This window comes from Apus apus, chromosome 5 (genome assembly GCF_020740795.1).
Source record: "Apus apus isolate bApuApu2 chromosome 5, bApuApu2.pri.cur, whole genome shotgun sequence".
In the NCBI taxonomy this organism is placed as follows: Eukaryota; Metazoa; Chordata; class Aves; order Apodiformes; family Apodidae; genus Apus; species Apus apus.
Genome location: NC_067286.1, coordinates 7,377,043 through 7,393,227, shown reverse-complemented (window position 1 = coordinate 7,393,227; position 16,185 = coordinate 7,377,043). Strand labels below are relative to the sequence as shown.

Here is a 16,185-nt window from a genome sequence, read left to right as displayed (position 1 = left end):
AGACTGTATTTCCTTTTGGTAGAGGGCTATATTTGACTTCTGTACCTTGACATTCTGGTAGTCTAATTGAATCACTGAATTTATTTTAAAACATTTAAGAGTTAACAACTTGAGATCTCGAACGGGTTTCTACACTTAAAAAACTACTTAGAAAAACTTGCTAGCACTGGGACAAAATCCAGATTAAATAATGAGTTGTATACATTCCATGTGACAGCACAGAATTTAAAGATTAATTCAGATATTTCCCTAAAGTCTAGGTAAAACTGTAATTGTTAGGCAACAATTTGGTAACTTGCTATTACCAGATGAGTCTGGTAATACCGAAACTTCATTTGAAAGGAGGTCTCAACAATAAACAGCAAGCAAGAAAGTTCATGCAGTGTGAACCTTATGAGCTTATAGGAAATTTTCTTGTGTGAATTTGAAGAAAAAGTTCAAATATTACTTGTGCCTTTTTTTGTTTCTTCTGCATTCTGTCATAAAGGTGAAATAAGCATAGAACTGTAAGGTAGGCAGCCACATTGCATTTTAAGGAAACACTGGCTGGATATTCCATAGATGAAATAATTCTTGGTATTTTCTGAGAGATTATCACACAATAATGTGGGAATGACTTCACAATACAGCAACACTTACCACTTGGCATTACTGCTTAATCTCCAAAGGATTTTAAATTGAAAAGATAAATTATTAATATTAAGAAACATGGCTTAAATATTTATCACCATTTGTTAATAATTACTGCTCAGAAAGTAACAGAATTTCCCATACATCTTATTTTGATAAAAGAAGTTAGGTATTAGGCCCTTGTACTATTTTTATAGAGAGATGCAGTTTGTGCACTTTTTAATTATTCACAAAATCCTGAAAATAAAAGATAAAAAACTGTTCTGCCAAAAACTGTTGGATCAGTAATTAAGAAAGACTGTAAAGTATAACATCTGATACTTTGACTTCAAGCTGATTAGCACTGTTCTCAGTGCTTGCACACGCCTAATCTACTAATTTAACTTTGAAATTTGGCTCTAAAATGAATGTATACTCAGACTACTGGAATGTAAGACAAGCATCAGTATATTTTTTTTACAAATTTTAGTATGTACAAATCTGTATTGATAGCACAAGAAAACTGAACACAAGTGTGATGTGTTGGCTGGAAGACAGGTATCCTAGAAATATACTTCAAGGATTTTCTACAAACTACAATGCCTTCAGTGATGAGAAATCCACATTTAGGGATTCTGACTGATTAGGTATTTTTTAACCTTTGAACAAACCTTACTGACTATAACAGAACTTATAAGTATAAATATCCATTCATATGGCTGAAATCACAGAAGCATCAGTTTTGGTTGATTTGTGTATATATACACTCTATTACATTACTTAATTTCAAGCAATGATTAGTATCTTTGAATAATTTTATACATGTTACAGAAGCAAAGAAAAGACATGTAGGGAAGACATAAGCCAAGCACAGAGTAGATGTAACATACTCATAAAAATGGGAAGGGAGCAACAAAGCATCTGTTGGCCAATATGTTACACAATGTATTAATTCCAGATTTTGGTTGTTCTCTTTACAGTTGCTTTTAATAAAGTTTGTCCTGGTAGTCTATATAAAATCAAGAGTCTCCCAACTGTAAAACTAGTTAGAACTAGTATTTTTGACACTTAAAACCTCAAAACATTGTTTCAGTATCTTACACCTAAACCACTGTCACTGCTATGGGAACCCTGCAATGTTATTATCAAATATATCAGATGAGGGTGGATGACACAATCAAGCAAATCTTTTCAGGAAAAATAATCAGCCAGGAAACAAAACCTCAATTTCACACACTAAAAAAACCCCGTATTTGGTTCTTCACTGAAGATGGATGGTCTGAACATGTCAAACTGCTTGAGCTATAAGAGAATCTAATGCCAGAAAACCTTTGCACCCTACAAAATAAAAAGTTTTGCCATTGGAGGAAGACCTAAAGACCACCAGTGAAATGAGTGATGACTCAGTACAGATAAAACTAGCAAGTCAATAACAGTTGCTGCTGAGACCTGAAAAAATGAAAGCAAGGACAAAGGCTATGTAGTTTAAATCAAACTTTCCATCTGTTGATCTCCAAGTGCTTTACAAAAGACAGGCAAATGCTGCATTCCTCATTTACAAGTCATGAAACAAGCACAAAGATGTCATGTGAGTTGTCCAAAGTCACAAGCCAGTCAACAGTGAGCTGGGAACTGAACTCAGCCTTTAGTTGAAGCTCTGTCTACCCCCTCAGTTTGAGGCTTGTTTTAGGAGGTTGCATCTACAGCTTTGGGGTACCAGGAAAATATTGGTGGTATTATGAAGATGATCTGGGAGCCAAAGCCCAGAAAGATGGGTGCTGAAATCCTGTTATTATCTGGCTGAAAGAGGTGACAGATGTACAGGGTATTAAAGGGTGGCAGTTCTTGAGCTGAATCCCTGTTCAGAGCTTTTCTCTCCTCACTATTTCCTTAGCATTCAGTAGTTAAAAGCACAGGCTGCGTGTAACTGTGAATGGTTCTGGGGTGCAGAGCCCTTGCATGAGTCCTGCTGCTGTGGGCAGATGAAATAACCCTGATCAAGCCCTTGTCCAGTGAAGCTGAGAAGAAATCAGTACAAGATCTGGGCTGAGGTGAGCCCAGCATCTCCCCTCAAGCCTATCTAGTCCTTATTTATGAGATCATCTCATTTTTATAAAAGCACATATATGTAAAACTGTATGTTACTATTTGTCTTTAATTATTACAAAAGTGAAATTACAAATTGATCATTTTTTTTACAATATTGAAAACATAAAATATTCAATGCTACAAGTTGGTCACAGTTCAAAATACAGATGCCAAAGTAAACTAAAAGAATGGGAGTCTTATTACAAAAGAGCCACAAAAAAACCTGCTGAATTTAATGTATTTGAGACCAACTGGCTTAACTAAAATTCTATGACTCCATTGGGAATTATTCATTATAAGAAAAAGGTTTAGGAAATCCTTTTGTTGCCATTTTGTCTGAAAAAATTATGTCATTGCTTAGTGATTCAGAAAGGCCAACTATTGCTGCAACTTTAATTCTTTAAACAGCGAGTCACATTTTATTCACAGGTGACCAAAAAGATCCTCCACTTTTCTTTCAACTATTTGTACATGCTACCGAAAGGAGCATCTAACTGGTGTTGGTAATCAAGTGGCAAGATTCTGAAATATAAAAATCACTTAAAAAAACTAATCCCTTATTCAGTATAAAATTATAGGCTGTCATCAGGAGCAGGCTGGCAAAGCTAGGTCCAGATGGGAAACTGGCTGGGCAATAAGAAGAGGTAGGGTGGAAATGATGGGTAGGCTGGAAACGATGGGAACCCAAGAAAAGACATGACTGCTCCCTCTGCTGGCAAGGTGCTCACCTGCTTTAATTTTTAACTAATGAGTAGGCATTTCTTTAATTATTTAGGATCTAGCCAATAAATAATGCAGAATGTTCCTTCCTCAGTCTGTTGCTGTGTGTTTGCACATTTTTGAACTTATGGTGCCCTATTTCACTAGAATAATTTGCCACAGAATTAAGGCTCAGATGGGTATCTAATGGTAGAGTTACTGGCTTTATATTTTAATTGTCCATAAAATGAAAGGCAAGATTAAGCTAGTTAACCTTCAAAATATTCTATTTTTCAAGGTATATACATTTTGTATTTAATTTACGTATTTCACAATGTTACAATAAATTACTCATCACATTGTACTACAGGAAGAACACTTTTATGTAGCAGTAAGATACTATAAAATGAAACATTTTGCAACACAAACGTACTAAACTACACATCATACCAAAAAGTGCCTTCCTTTCATGAGTAAAATTCATGAGCAGAGAATTCAGCAATAATGTTTGTATTAAAACTTAATTAAAAGATGAAGATAATTATTCATTACTCGATTTGTGGTATGAATTAATAGCTGCACTAAGAACATTTAGAAAAAATCTGTTCTAGGATTTTGGCCTATCACCAGAAGCTCCCAGAACAGGAGGGATCAGCTTTTTTTGCCCACTGTTCTCATCTGAATCCTGGCTGAAAAGCTACTCCAGCTCCCAGCTTTCCAGAAGGCTCCATCCCAGGAATCCTCGCCTGCCATTTGGTTTGCTGATTTTAATCTCACAGGACTTTCTTACAGTGGCTCCACTATGCTGAACTGGCACTTGCTCCTAGATGTGAGTTATTATTAAACTTGTAGGTCAATTGTGGCACTAACAACTCTTTGGAAGCTTTCAGCCACGGTGTACAATTTGCTGGTCTAATTAAATATTAATTCTAAGTGTTACATTCTGTGGCTAAGAGCTTTTATTTTCCATCATCAGTCTGGAAGAGAAAGAGGTTACAAGGCTAATTTAAATTTTTTTTTTTTTTTACCCTAACATTAAAGCTTAACTACATAGGCACAAAAACATCATTAAAGATGCAGTATTTCTTTTTATTATGATTATATTGTAATTAATAGAGCAGGTCTAGACAAAAAGATGTAAAATTAGATTCTGAAATTTCAAGCTTTTAAAACAGCACCAAAAGTTCATATAAAAATGTTTCGAAGCAAACACTGCACAGAAATTCAATATTCATTTTTTTAAAAATAATTTAGGATGGGAAATACATATGTGATAATTTAAATATAAAATAGTTTTACATGAAATTACTGTTCTTTGTCCTGAAATACAACAGACAACAGATAAAACCTGTATTTAATGCTATATTCACAGGACATTTTTTTCAAGAACTTGTACTTCTACTTATGTGGAAAATTGTATTGCTCCTGAAAAAGAGTGTCTACTACCTTGCATTTTCTAGCAGTTACTTGCTTAAAGCAGGTAACTACTTTGTCCTGATTATTTAAAGTCACTCTTCTAATCTTTACTTATCAGTGTCCAAATGGGCTCAATACATGAGCCTCGTCCCTTCTGCTTCCATAACAGTTGTGTCCATGTCTGGACACTGGGCATTATATTAACTACTTAGTCCAGTAGCCAAAAGATTCCATATGCTTGAACAGATGACTATCTCCATACTGTGATGGAATAGTTAACTGTTTAGGTCTAATATTGCAGTTGAAGGATTTAGTTCTAAAGCTTACCGATTTTTTTAAGTTAGGCACATTTTCAGTTTATATAATAAACCATAAAATTGCAGTGTTGCATACACATATTCACTTTTAAAGTTTAACATATTCATTTTGGAAAAGTGATTTTTTTGATTAAAAGACTGTGTTGATGAGATAGTGATAAGGATGTGTCTATAGTTTCCTTCTAAAAACTAGAATTTCTTAAAACAAGAAGGCTGTTTTAGGCATACAATTTTAACAAACAATGTGACTGTTCATCATAATATAGCTAAGTCAGTTAAAAGACAATTAACATGTAGGCTCAAAACCATACTTCAGATGTATATTGTGTTTGTCTTTGAAATGTGTAATCGTTACCAAATTAGAAGTGATAGAGCTAGAATACAGCCTGTTGGCAACCTTAAACTTATTTTATGAAACAAAATACTTCTATTTCTTCTGCAACTTGATTAGCAAAAGCTGTCCACAATAATAGAAATTGAAAACATGATGACTTACTACCAAGATTACTTATAAATTACATTTGAATTGTATACTTCTCCGAGTTTTTATGAATGTCTAAGAATACCCAAACTAGAATATAAATATCTGAAAAGAGTATATATAAATATCTGATAACTCAAGAATACCTGTCATAAACTCATGACAGTAAAAATTGATTTGTATGGTTGTTAAATTGCATTTCTCACATATAACAAAAAGCCCAAGCCACATCAAAAGGCAAGTAAAAAACCTCCAATATATATAAAGACCATCTCATGCTCATAGCTTCTAGTTTGCAGAAAATTTTGAAAGCTTGCTTAATTATGACATAGAAACTACCTGACATTTGATCTCAATACAAATTTGTGTTCAGTGGCTACCTCATCAAATACATTTAAAGGTTATTCAGCATTTTTCACTTGTGAACTCTCAGAAGTTAAGAGTTCTAAGGCAGGCAATCACTCTTAGCTCTTTTCATAGGAATAAAGATTTCAAACTGTGAGAAATTCACAAGCTATAGAAGTTCACATCTTATAATCCTATATTAGCAATGGATTCTAAAGCACTCGATTGCTTGACTTCGAGTTTAGCTGCTAAATTACTCAGTGTGAACACTGGATGGATGTGAAAAGGTTTGTTTCTGAATTTTTCTACACTGAAACATACAGTAACTTATGCACTTCAGTGAATTCAAAATATCAAAACATTAATATTGTAGGAAATTAATTTTTAACATACAGGATGAAATAATGAAAATACCTTGCTAAACAGAACTTCAGACTCTGAGGACAGGTTCTCAGAGTCTGTAACAAGACTTATTCATACTGACTTTTCATTAGTCAATTAATTTCCCTTGGTACACACTGACTAATATGGTTGTTAGTCCTTACCAGTAATACAGCTTCAAATTCAAAACAAAGGATGGCTTTAATAAAAGTGTTACACTTTCTCCCAGTGAAAATAATAACCTACTCAAAAAAATACTACTTAAGTGATACAAAATTGGAAAGGATAGGAACAGAATCACAAACATTATTTAGTATTTTGGGGGAAATAGGATTCTGGATGTGTCAAAGATTTCTAGTAACTAAAGAAAAAAAAATACTATAGGAAAAGATTTAAATTCTAATTCAGGGCTTTTGCAAGTATAAACCCGTGACATTAAAGTCCTTTAAGTTCTACCCTGTAGTACAAAAGCTTTTTTAATTGTTTAAATAAAGTGCACAGATTATTAATATGTAGAAGAAGAGTCCTTACTTGTTTTTATAATATTATTTAAATTTGGAAAGTGTAACAACAAATAAAATCCCTCATCAGCCTGCCCTCCTTGATCAATGCTAGATTTTAAAAATGGAAGTAATTTTCCCTTTTCAAATCCACCATCTCATTTCATAGGCATAATACCTTTTCAAGAAGCAATAGAAAGACTTGAAAAATAACCTTCCATCAACCATTTTAATCATACTTGTAAGTATCTCAATATTTATTACCTGACAGACAGCGTAAGATAAGAGTATGTTCAATAAGTAGAAAATATCAATCAAGTAAAACTTGTCACATATCATCTGAATAAAATTCATCACTGGGTAAGTTTTTAGTGTCATTTTCCTGAAATCTTACTCCTGAAATCCTTCCAGGATAATGTATTCCTATTTTTGTGACTGAGAAAAGAGAATTTTCTTTTTTCTTCCTGCACTGTTTACCCTAGAAGTTTCATCAATAAATGACAAAGAATCTGTGTTCTTTTGTGGGCTACAATGTCTTTAAATTATTCTGAAAAAACTCAGATATTTTGCAAATTTGTGTCTTTTGTAAATTTGTGTCTTTTACCAAAATACAGCCTGACAGAAGACTGTGAAGAAATTCAGTGTCCCATCAAACTGGGTGAATGAGCATCAGATTTAGACAAATGCAATTCAAGTTTATTAAATCCAAGCCAATTAATAGCTGGAAAAATGAAAGAGCCCCATTGGCAGATATGTACCACAGATGGAAAAGCATCAAGAATAAAATTACTGTTTAATGTTCAGTAGTCAAAGAGAAAAAGCAGATTTTAGAACGTATGAAAAGTGAACTAACAATAATAGTATTATTGTATTATGTTACTATAACAAAGTAAAATATCACTAGAAGGAAAGTGACTGCTTAAAAACAGATTAAGGAGGCAGCATGAGAAAAATAATAAAAAAAACCATGATCAGAATACAGAAACAATAAAATAGGGAGCGTCACCTTATTGTCTCATCAGCCAAGAACAAAGATAAAATTTATGAGAAGGCAAAATTCAACTTTCTGAGAAAGAAAGAAACCAGGTAGATTTAATTTGTGGAACTCGCTGTCAAAGTACAACATGCAAAGTTTTTTGGCAAAATATACAAAATAAACCAAACTTAAACTCTCTCTCTATATTCCATATGTATGTGTGTGTATACGCATTGTTCATATACTATGCTTAAACAAAACAACTAGTCTGGGTTGGAAAGACTGTCCCTGTTGAAAACCAGTACTACCAATTGTGAGCTTTATCTCCTCTTCACTGGAATAGCCAGTACTGGGGGTTGACAGAGACAAGACATGGTATGAATCACTACTAAAAATCTATTTTTCTTAGACAAAGCAGGAAAAAAATGAAACTTTTTTCTGTATGTTATGCGGGCAAAACTTTGATTAAAATGTGAGTTTGAACTCATATTTACCTTCATGGAAATTATGCATGTGAAGAATTTACTTGCAGACCACCTAATTAATGCAGTTGGGAGGCAAAATACACCACAGAAAATACAGAAACAGTAGCTCAGGGAATAAATGTGGAATTTACTGTATCTTCAGAAAAACAGTGTACATTTTCTATGCCTTCAGAGCAGTGACTTTCAGATTCAACAGAGAAAGCATAAGCTAGAACCTCCTCTTCTCAAATGAAATACATATACAGAAATGCACTTAGGAAAAAAAAATAAGTAAAAAAAATCCGACTCTTATTCTCTTGGAAAGAAAAGATATTTTCTTTACTTTTTTTTTAATCCAGCAAGAAACCTCAGCAACAGAATGGTGAGTAGCTGGGTTGTGAGAATGTGAGCAGCTGCTGTTATTATAACGAAAGGTCTGTCTACGGCTTGAGCCTGAGAGACCACATGTTCGGCTGTCCTCTCATCTTGCCATCCTCACCAATTAACTATTAACATGGAGGGCTGTACACATGCTCTCAGGGGCTCTTTAACAGGCTTCTTGGAGAGTGGAACAACTACACAGCAGGGCTCTGGGAACTGAGTAATGTGGGGTATAAGGAACCCTCAAGCAGCTTTGCCCCTCCTAATGACAGTTTTCTCCACAGTTTAGTGCTTAAAGAAGGATACATGAAGTTCAACAACTAAAAAAAAATATTAAGGCTCTCATGCTGCAAAGGAAAGATTCTGGAAATAATGTTTCTTTTAAAAATGTATTTAGAATATTCTAGCAATACTGTAAAACAATTCTCCTAAAATTAAAAAATCAGTTATTAAAGAAATCAGATAGAATTTCAACCCTAACCCTATGGGAATTGATTTACATGGAATTTATAAACACAAAACCAAAATCAACTTTTCAGGTAAGTTTGCAACAAACAAAAAACTTTGTCCTTCAGTTTGTTTCTTAGAGATGCTTGTTGACTTATTCTCTGAAATATGATCATAGCTCTTATTGAAATAACATATGAAAGGGGGCAATGAAACTGATTGTATGCCCCAATTATGGACAGGTAATTCCGCTATGTAAAAAGAAGGATGCTGGTTTTACATTCACAAATTCTACTCATTGCATTAAATTTTACTGTCAGTCTTTTTGAAGGCAAACTGCCATCTAATATTTAAAATTAGCTAAGTGAGAAGATGGAGGTTTGTACTGCAAGAGGAATATTCATACTTTTGATTGCAATGGTAAAACTAGAAAATCCAGTTTCTTTCCTTATTTATGAAGCAGCAAGTGTGTCAGGTATTGAGATAAATAACATTTGCAGGTATTCAAACACCTTTACAAAATGCAAGATGTGAGAGTCATGTACTTACCAAAGATAGGATTTAATCTAATGATAAACTCATCTACTATGAAAATATTTGCCTAATATGAGGTTTTATCAAATTATTTTTTTACTATAGTCAAATCCAATTAATATCTAAAATTACAGGTTCTCTGTTAATAATAATTTTGCTTTTCTAAGTTATGTTAATACTTACAGAAAAAAAGACTACCTACATTTTTCCTTTTGCTAAAAAAGTTTCTTTCCAGAAGATATGTTTAAGTCTCCATATATACTATCAGGAAAGGTGCTGTTAGTAGCTTCTGATTTTGAATTTGGGAAAACTACTCTGATACCCTATCTGGCTTGTTCCTGGCCCCAGTACAAGGGGATATTAGAAGTAAGGAGTAAACCTGTATCTTTTAATTCCTGGCTTTTAAAACAAGATCACATATCATCATAATGAGCATGACAGATGAAGACTGAAATGTCTTGTACTGAAACTCTAAACAGTTTGAAGGCAGTGGAAAAATGCATAGGGATGTTGTAAAAAACAAAATGAAAGAGAGATTACTAGCAGGATTCTCTCTGCTTTTTTACAGCTTCTGAAATTTGGAGATTATTAAAAAAAATATTACGACCAACTTAAGGCATAACTATATTTATGATGGTTTTATGATTTGATCTTTGTAGGTTTTGCAGCATGGCTGTCCCACAGAAGCACAGAAATCCTACAGTGAAGTTTATGTTTTAACTTTGCCCTTTGAAAAAAAGTTTTCAAAATGTAAAAAATTTCATTTGCTTTCTTACCACAGACATTAAATTTTTGCTAACTGATGTGTCAACTAGGAAATACAGCAAAGGTAGCATTCCTACCTGGATGAGGTGAGCAGGCACTGTGATAATGCAGGCTGACAGAGATTTTCTGAGGAGGCCTCGGAGAACATACAGAAATTTTGTAAGGCTGTGAATATCTTCAGGAGTGTCACTGCTACAAATGTCATCACCCCACAGCAGGGAGCCCAGATTCTGAATTCCAATCCGCAAAATATTCTTTTGTTTTTTCTATTGGGAAAAAAAAAAAAAGCCACTTGTTATTTTTTAAACATTAAGAAGAAAATGGCTTGTGATGTATTTCAAAAATACTGTGTGTAGAATTCATATCCTTAATAATTGCATGGTTTAAGTAATCATAATTTAATCTCAGATGATCTTAAGAAAATTACAAATTAAATAGCATTTTTTTCACTGAATGGATATCAAGCTATGTCAGATAAGCAAGTACAAGAGACAGCACAGAAATACTGCAAAGTACTAATCTGCGTTTTGTAACCAGCTAAATCTAAGTATATTCTGACACAAAATCTAGCAATACTGTGATCTTTCAAGTCCTTTCTCTCCTCCATCACAGCCTTAAAAAAATGCAAAAGAACCTTTTCTCCCAGCTCTAAGCTGGTCTGTTGGAAGGTCCTGAAATAATCAAACAATACTTTTCCCTCTATTTTCAACTTCCTGCTGTGTTACTTTCATAGCCTGACTATTCTGACTGTTTGCTTCAGTTTCACTTCTTCTGCTAGTTCCAAATGAACAAGGCTGGTAGCCTCACCAACACATGGCCCTTTCACTATTTTAGAAATCTCTGTAAGTATCATCTCCACCCTTGACACCTCCTTCCAACAAACCAGGAAGGTTTACCCACAAGTATGGAGAAACAGAGTCTGATGGAGACATCAGCAGATTGTCTGTTAAGGACTACACCTTTCTGAAAGTCTTTGACGTGAGTGTTTCTAGATCTGCTGTAGTTAGCTACTAGGTACTAGAATGTAAGCTGTTTTGACATATGAAATCCTAAACAGCCTTGTGTGTTACCTACCTAAGAAGTGTTTGCTGCCTCGCAGTACAGTGGCACAGGAGCATCCAGCAGAGGCAGTGGCTAAGATAAAGCCTCTTTTCTGAAGGGGCAAATTATGAAGCAAGAGTTGTAATTTGTTTATGGAAAGTAAAATGTCATCTCTCATGATGACAAAGCTCATTTCTGCTTACTTGATGTGACCTTTCCTGGTCATCTTTGAGAAGGATTTTAGGTATATTTGCTATCAACAACTGTGAGAGAGACAATAAGCACCCTTGTTGAAAGACTTCCTGAACAACGTGATTGAAAAGGTCAAGGGTTCATACTTTTTCAGCTTTTTATTTTATATATATGTATAAAAATACATATTAAAATACTAGATTAGATACATAAAAGCTTCTAGGTACTGTTCACTACAACAAAGTGCTTCAATAAAGTAGATTGTAATTTCCACCAGCTGGAATGAACAGTAACTATCAAGCACAAAGCACTGCACAGCTGCTCTGGAAATCCAGAGGAAAGGTTTTGACAAGACAAGAGGCTACTCTTATAAATACTTCCTTCTCCATATTGGGTAGACAGAGCCTGAGTTGTGAAACACAGTTAAGTACCACATGGCTCTGCATTTATGCAGCTCTCAGGGCTTACACAGCGAGCTGATCTGCCAACTGGCTTACTTGTGAAAGTGATACATGTTTCAACTCTGGTGGATTCCTTAGGCTTGGGCTCTGCAGGCTTTTAGGCTTTACCTATTTAAAGTTAACTTTTTACACTACTGTACAAAGATCAGGATGATAGGAGAGAATAATACAACACAATCTTACTTCTCTGTATGCTATTTGTTAGGATCAGATGTTTAGAGTTTTAAAAAGGATAGGAAAAATATAACCTAGTCTAATGTTCTTCAGTGACTTCTAATCAGAGCAGTTATACACATTTCTGAATGTGTGTTTAGGCAATGGTATCAGGCTTTTAAGAAAACTACTTTATCCAAACAGAATGGATATCAAACATGCAGACAAGTGTTCTGGTATTCCAATATTTCAGAGCAAAGATGCATAAAACCTACAGAAACTTTTTAAATGAGAAAAATGCTTTTTCTCATGAAGAACATTAATAAGAACAACATAAAAACAGAGAAAAAGCTGTATCAGAATATCAGCTCTCTTACTTGATAAAGGGTGACAGATGCTTGTTTCACAATATTAAATCATAAGAGCTGTAGAAGATAAAGCTATTCAAACACCAGATAATATCAGATGTATTTATTTTGGCCAGTAACAGAACTTCTACAAGTATAGTTCTGTCAGGCCCACAGAGCCCTGACAAACAGCTTATTCCATAACTGAAATATAAGAAAAGCATAAGTCAATATTTTGTTACAAAAAGCCTGCAGTAAAGAGTAGGATAACGTTTTTTAAGGTGCATCACTGGATCTTTTACACTGTCATTAGTTTGAGAGTTTGAAATTTTTTGTTTTACCTTTTTCATGCAATTTTAAGAAATACAGAAGGAAATACAGTTGCCTATGAAAGTTCTGTTGTCAAACATGAAAAGCCCAAAATATTCTGAAACAAAAAACTGCTGTTCTGTATGACTTAAAACCCACACTCAATTTGTAAAGGATTCATACTTAATGATCAACAGCAAAAAGTTACTAGGAGGTTTAAGAAAGGTTGCAAAACTGATGCTCGTATTTATAGGTTATAGGTCATTCAGACCCTGAATTTCCAAACAGATCTTGGCAAAGATGCTCCTGTCGGGGATCAAAAACAGCTAATTGCTTTGGTTAACATTAGTCAAACTTTTCTGTAGCCTAACTCCTCAAACAGGAATTATTGTCCTAAGACCCACAAAATCATGCAGGACAGTCAAGAAACATTAATGTATGATGGCAAACAGCAGATGGTTCTATAAAACTAATGTTAACTAATCATACTAGGTTCTAGAGATGGCTGACAATTTTATCAGCGGGTCTACTAAACTTCTATGAGTAGTTTTCACTAATTTTCCTAATTGTTTCAAACCTCTGTCAGCCAGGTTGAGTCACATTCTGCTCACTTTTCTCCAGACTCCTCTTCAAATACTGGTAAAAAGGAGCAGTGAGTCTAAGTATCATTGGCATATTGAAGTGAAAGTACCTAAAAATATCTGGAAGTTTTATCAGTCAGGTTAAACTTCTCCTCAGAATCCAGATTCAATAAGCAACACATTTCTATACATCTAGAGTTTAGAGATTTTGGAAGGATTATACTTCACAGTACAAAAAATGAAGCATTAATGGCATCAGCTTCTGTTACTCACAGACAATGATTAACAGATCTACTTAAAGTCAGTAAGTAAATCTCTTGAAAGTTCAGTACCTTCCTGATACATTTTGGCCCTTGCAATTTTGTTAGAACTTCATGAAAGCCACTGCCAATAGGACCCACCCAAGGCACAGCCTTCCAGTACCTGAAAGGGGCCTACAGGAAAGCTGGGAAGGGACTTTTTACAAGGGCTTGTAGTAACAGGACAAGGGGCAATGGCTTTAAACTGGAAGAGAGGAGATTTAGGTTATACATTAAGAAAAAAATCCTTTAGTGTGAGGATGGTGAGACACTGGAACAGGTTGACCAGGGAGGTTGTGAATGCCCCATCCTTGGAAGTGTTCAAGACCAGGCTGGATGGGACTTTGAGCAATGTGCTCGAGCAGGAGGTGTCCCTGCCCATGCAGGTGGTTGGAACCTGATGATCTTTAAGGTCCTTTCCAACTCAAACCACTCTATGATTCTATAATTCTATACTGCTTCTTGGTGTACAAAATGTGAGGGGTTCAAAGAAAGATGATGCATGGAGAAAAGAGAAATCTTAAAAGAAAGTACCAGAAGCCACACCAGTGAATCGTAAGCATTATCTCCCTTGAAACAGAAACACCTACATGAGAACTAATGTCTTTCTAGGTAGATAAACTGGCCTGATAAATGACTCTTCCTACTTTTAAAGCTTCACTAAAGAAATTTATTATATCATTTAGCAAATATGTACTTTTAAATTAATTTGAGTTGAAGTTCAGATTTTGCTTTATAGACATTAGCAAGACATTTTGAAACACTGAACAAGGACAGAAAACACCTACCCATGACATTTAATTCTTCCCTGCTTGCAAGCAGAAAACCCCAACATACTGGCTCTGACCAACCTTCATTTTCTTTTATATTTAATAAAAATAGGAAACACCAGGCTGATCTCTTCAGGGGGAGGTTGTTCACTGGCTGCAGGATGGCAGGGTGTGTGTTTCACTCAGCACTGCTCCTTGCAGCCAGCAGCTCTTGGGCTTCCACAGGACCTGTCACTGTGCAAGAGGAGCATCCTGCGCATGGTGCTGTTCAGCAGGTGACACCCCTGTTGCCATGGCTACCGCAGCAAGCGGGGAGAGGTGCCTGTCAGGGACCAATTTACTTCTCCAGACTGGCACTGCCACCAAAGGGAAGGGCAAGCTCTCCCAGAAATCTCAGCAGAGACTAAATACTGAGGACAAATAACCTAAATTTACACACAAGTGTTCTGTGCAAGTAACATTCCTAAAACACACGGTTAGAACCAAAAACATCCATTACAACATTATCTTCCCTGCAAAACTGATTTCTAAGCTATTCAGCTGGTAACAGTACACAGTCTTGTATTACATTCTTTGAGGGTCTCCAGGATCTATACTAATTAACTTTTACTGTAGTAACATTCATATTGCACAACAATAAAGATAATTACCCATCAATTAAGCATCAAATTTTTTTTTTTAAATTTTATTTTCATCAACTCCAAAGGATTCACTTATTACTGAATATGACAGAGGATATCAAATTAGAAAAGGGTTTCCAGTCCGTGTTGTTATGTTTACAATGATTAGCCACAGTATGATTTATGAGGAGTACAGAGATCTCTAGAAGTCTGGTAAGCTGTTTTGATTTGTAAGCTGAAATTGCATTCTTGTTTCTTTACTTTGTTTGAATGCCCACTACATAAAGATACACACCAGTTAATTCATTAAAAAATTCATTCCACTCTAGTTAAAACAACATTTAAAAAGCTGAAAGTTTTAGATGAAATGTTCAATCTCAAGAGTCTTGAAGACAGTATTGCTAAAGTAAGAGTCTAAAAAAATACTGTATAGTAAAATGGGTTTTGCTTAATTACATTATATTTGGCAATCCATTTATTAACTAATTGCACAGAATATGACTGATGTTGGCTTACAATTCTTTCTTGAATTGTCTGTGTATCTGTTACAGGTAAAAATCCCAAATGCACATTAAAATATGAATGATGCTCTCTATGTACTTTGCTTATTTACTTTAGCAATGCTTAGAAACAGTTTGTCCCTTGTTACTTTGCCCAAGACCTTCTTGTCCCACCCTTGAAAACTCAGAAAACAACATTATTTCCAGGATTATAGAAGAGTATGAGGTTCTTCAGTACCTGGGGATCAGAGCCATCAAACCCTTCCTGGTAAATGATCCGCTGAATGGACTGAAGCAGCCTGGTGTAAGCACTGTTCATTTTACTGTTGGTAAGAAGAAATAGTTTAGTAACACATTTTAGTGCTCTCCCCTATATCATCTAACAGCTGTATTAAAAAGAAATATAACCAGATGCAGCTTTAAGTCCAAAAGTGTCACATACAAAAAAGTGTCGTAGAAGAAAAAACCCAAATATCTTTGAATAAAGTTGACATTATAAGCAGTTGTGA

The 16,185-nt window shown here is 34.8% G+C and overlaps 1 protein-coding gene across 2 annotated transcripts in view; it reads right to left on the bottom strand.

Moving 5' to 3' along the window:
* Positions 1–16,185, bottom strand: part of ELP4 (elongator acetyltransferase complex subunit 4) — a 139,001-nt gene that overhangs the window by 80,556 nt on the left and 42,260 nt on the right. For both annotated transcript variants that reach the window (XM_051622093.1, XM_051622094.1), the window contains exons 6-7: positions 15,915–15,999; positions 10,481–10,669 (exon numbers count right to left, since the gene is read on the bottom strand). In XM_051622093.1, the coding sequence (XP_051478053.1) occupies positions 10,481–10,669; positions 15,915–15,999 (274 nt within the window). The remainder of the gene's footprint in view (positions 1–10,480; positions 10,670–15,914; positions 16,000–16,185) is intronic.